The sequence below is a fragment of the Nansenia antarctica genome, assembly GCF_963989245.1.
Source record: "Nansenia antarctica genome assembly, chromosome: 13".
NCBI lineage: Eukaryota > Metazoa > Chordata > Actinopteri > Argentiniformes > Microstomatidae > Nansenia > Nansenia antarctica.
Window position 1 is genome coordinate 5,463,513 of NC_137683.1, and position 3,718 is coordinate 5,467,230.

A 3,718-nucleotide genomic window follows, 5' to 3' on the forward strand; every position below is an offset into this window, starting at 1 on the left:
CCTCTCTCTCTATTACTCTCTCTCCTTCTCCTTTCCTCTCTCTCTATTACTCTCTCTCCTTCTCCTTTCCTCTCTCTCTATTACTCTCTCTCTCCCTCTCTCTCTCTTACTCTCTCTCCTTTCCTCTCTCTCTCTTATTCTCTCTCCTTCTCCTTTCCTCTCTCTCTATTACTCTCTCTCCTTCCCTCTCTCTCTCTTACTCTCTCTCCTTTCCTCTCTCTCTATTACTCTCTCTCCTTCTCCTTTCCTCTCTCTCTATTACTCTCTCTCCTTCTCCTTTCCTCTCTCTCTATTACTCTCTCTCCTTCTCCTTTCCTCTCTCTCTATTACTCTCTCTCCTTCTCCTTTCCTCTCTCTCTATTACTCTCTCTCCTTCCCTCTCTCTCTATTACTCTCTCTCCTTCCCTCTCTCTCTCTTACTCTCTCTCCTTCCCTCTCTCTCTCTTACTCTCTCTCCTTTCCTCTCTCTCTCTTATTCTCTCCTTCCCACTCTCTCTCTTACTCTCTCCTTCCCTCTCTCTCTCTTACTCTCTCCTTCCCTCTCTTACTCTCTCTCCTCTCTCTCTCTTCCCTCTCTTTCTTACTTTCTCTCTCCCTCTCTCTCTCCCTCCCTCCCTCCCTCCTTGTCTCTCCACGGTGGTCAGATGTCCAGATGTGTCACGCTCCTTTAACAGACAGTACTGACTGTCTCACAGATGCAGGTTAACAGACAGTACTGACTGTCTAACAGCTGCAGGTTAACAGACAGTACTGACTGTCTCACAGCTGCAGGTTAACAGACAGTACTGACTGTCTCACAGCTGCAGGTTAACAGACAGTACTGACTGTCTCACAGCTGCAGGTTAACAGACAGTACTGACTGTCTCACAGCTGCAGGTTAACAGACAATACTGACTGTCTAACAGCTGCAGTTTAACAGACATTATACAACAGTTAGTTCCGACCAAGTCATTTGATTGGACAAGAGGCATTCCATGAGTGATATACAGTATAACAGCACTGGGACTTTTAACTATATGTATCACTCCGCCGCACAGGTGTTCTATTAAATGACCGTTAATACAAAGTAGCTAGCCTGCAGATGTTTGTGTTCGGGTTACTAGGCAACAGTACAGTTGAAGTTCAGTTGCAGAAAAAAAATTTGTTGGCGGAGCCAAAATAAATGATTAAATAAACAAACAAATCATAATCTGTTGTCGCTTATTACTGTTAACTAATAAATGGAGCTGTAGAACTGTTGTATAAAAGCAACATCACACTCGTGCTGTTATACTGAATATCACCACGGCTGTGATTCGACTGTAGGTACGAGGCCGCACTCCCTCTCGTGTGATATTGCTTAAGTACTGACTGTCTAACAGCTGCAGTTTCCATTCATGTAGTTTATACGTGACGGCTCAGTGGCCTGCAGATGTTTGATGGTGTGTGTGTGTGGGTGGGGGTGTGTGTGTGTGTGTGTGTGTGTGTGTGTGTGGTTACTGCTGGACAGGGAGGTGGAGCGTTATTACAGGGGATAAAGAATGTTTACAATGTTTGTTATTGACGCCTCCAGCACATGAACTCCCTCCCCTTTGTACCGTAACCGTGGTTATCTAACTGGTATCCTGGCAACCGCGGAGCTCTCCTCCGCCCTGGGTTTGGGAGCTGTTGAGAACCTGGCGTTCATCTGAAGCCGGGCGGTCGCCAGGAATGTTATATTTAAAAAATGGGACTCTTGTTCTTATTTCACGAAGACAAGTGGGAATGTTTTAGTACATTGGAGCAGTTGTCTTCTAAATCGCTCTGTCTCTCTCTCTCTTTCTTACTCTGTCTCTCTCTCTCTCTCTCTGTCTATCTCTCCCTCTCCCTCTCTCTCTAATAGAGAGTAACCCTAAGGCTGAGTGTTCTTTATCTCTGTCTCTCTGTGTGTGTGTGTGTGTGTGTGTGTGTGTCAATTTGTGTGTCCGTGTGTGTGCATCTGTGTGTGCGTCCGTGTCTGTGCGTCCGTGTGTGTGCGTCCGTGTGTATGCGCCTGTGTGTGCGCGTCCGTGTGTGTGCGTCCGTGTATGTGCATCTGTGTGTGTCCGTGTGTGTGCGCGCGTGTGTGTGTGTGTGTGTGTGTGTAGTGAGCGACCCCAGGGCAGAGTACATCGGTACAGAGCCGTGGAGCCCCAAGGAGGCGCTGGAGGGAGGCGTGATCACTGACAAGGCCGACGTCTACGGCCTCACGCTGTGGGAGATGATGACCCTGTCCATGCCCCACCTGGAGGTGCTGGACCAGGAGGAGGAAGAGGAGGAAGGTGAGGAGGAGGAGGAGGAAGGTGAGGAGGAGGAGGAGGAAGGTGAGGAGGAGGGAGGAGGACCAGGCCCAGGCCCACTGGAAACTACCTTGGAGTGACTTTGGAGTGACTTTGAGTATTTGCAGGGTGAAGTTCACAGTTTTTACCTCAAAATAGGTCATCCACGTTTTTTGGGTCGGGGGGGGCGGGGGGGTCTACGTCTCATCCATGTCACATGATGCACGAGCGAACATCTTCCTGTCTGCTCCGTCGGCTAAACTCCACTGCTGCTGAAATAACTTTTAGCTTCAGACAGCGTGGAGAACACAGTCACGGTAAACACCCTGTTTTCAAGGTAATTATGCAGGTGTTAATGTCAGGGCTGCCGCTACTTACACGTGCATCGTTGTTACACCACCGCTAGCGCTAGCGCTATCCATCTACACCTGCTAACGCTAGTTTGGCACATAGGACATTTATATGTAACCTGCTCATTTGTATCGTACTATATAACAGATACCCCCTCCCCATCAATTTGTAATTGTTTACCCCTTATGACTTGGAGGTGGTTTTAAAGCGTAACGTGTCAACTATGGACCTATCGCTAAGCCACACCCCAAAATAGAAATTGTCCAATCATATCACAGCAAAAGTCACTACAGGCAGAAAACTCAAACTCGCTAATATCTGATGGTTAATAATGAATAATGAGAACGACAAATCTGTGAGATGCCAGGGTCTCATTCCTCGTTAACCCTGTGTTGTGGATTTAATTGGTTCTTAGTAGATTTAGTAGAACTTATAAAGCACAAAGAGCTAACATCAATTGTCTCCAAAGAGGCCTTTTATTAAGCAAAGTTACATGAGCACAGAGAGAAATGAGCAGACCAATAAGCAAGAGAGCAATAGCCCAAGAGCAAAAAAGCCCCCAATGATGGGACTCATATTTATAGAACTGTCCTTGGTCATGAGGTCACTATTCTTGGGAACCAATCATATTATACAAATCTGTGATTACACAAGTTATGGGCCCTGTCGACAGTCAGAATTATTCACTGCGCCACAGATCTTGGCCCATCCCTTACAGGAAGAAAATGGGCCTTCCTTGAGTGCTATATTCGCCAAACTGTAGAGACTTGCATTTCTCAGTATAAAATTATATAAAACCCCAACACCTGTCTTTGCCAGGCGAGTCGTCTGACGAGGAGGACTTTGACGAGGAGTACCACGAGAGGCTGGGCACCCGCCCCGCACTGGACATGGCCGCCCTGGCGACGGGCGGGGCCGGCCTGGGGAGTGGCGGGGCCTACCAGTGTGTGGTGGAGCTGTTCTCGCTGTGCACCGAGGAGGACCCCCGCAAGCGGCCCTCTGCCTCCCAGATCGTCCAGGCGCTGGAGGCCGACGCCCATCGCGCCCAGGAGGCCGCCGACAACGACGTCATCGTCATCGACTCAGACTGA

At 48.5% G+C, this 3,718-nt stretch overlaps 1 protein-coding gene across 1 annotated transcript in view; it reads left to right on the top strand.

The window, feature by feature from the left end:
• The window catches only part of LOC308169114 (lymphokine-activated killer T-cell-originated protein kinase homolog), a gene marked incomplete at both ends in the record, with an annotated part of 39,467 nt that extends 35,749 nt beyond the window's left edge, over positions 1–3,718 (top strand). The window contains 2 exons of the mRNA XM_080543759.1: positions 2,106–2,279; positions 3,447–3,718. Coding sequence (XP_080399885.1) covers positions 2,106–2,279; positions 3,447–3,718 — 446 coding nt within the window. The remainder of the gene's footprint in view (positions 1–2,105; positions 2,280–3,446) is intronic.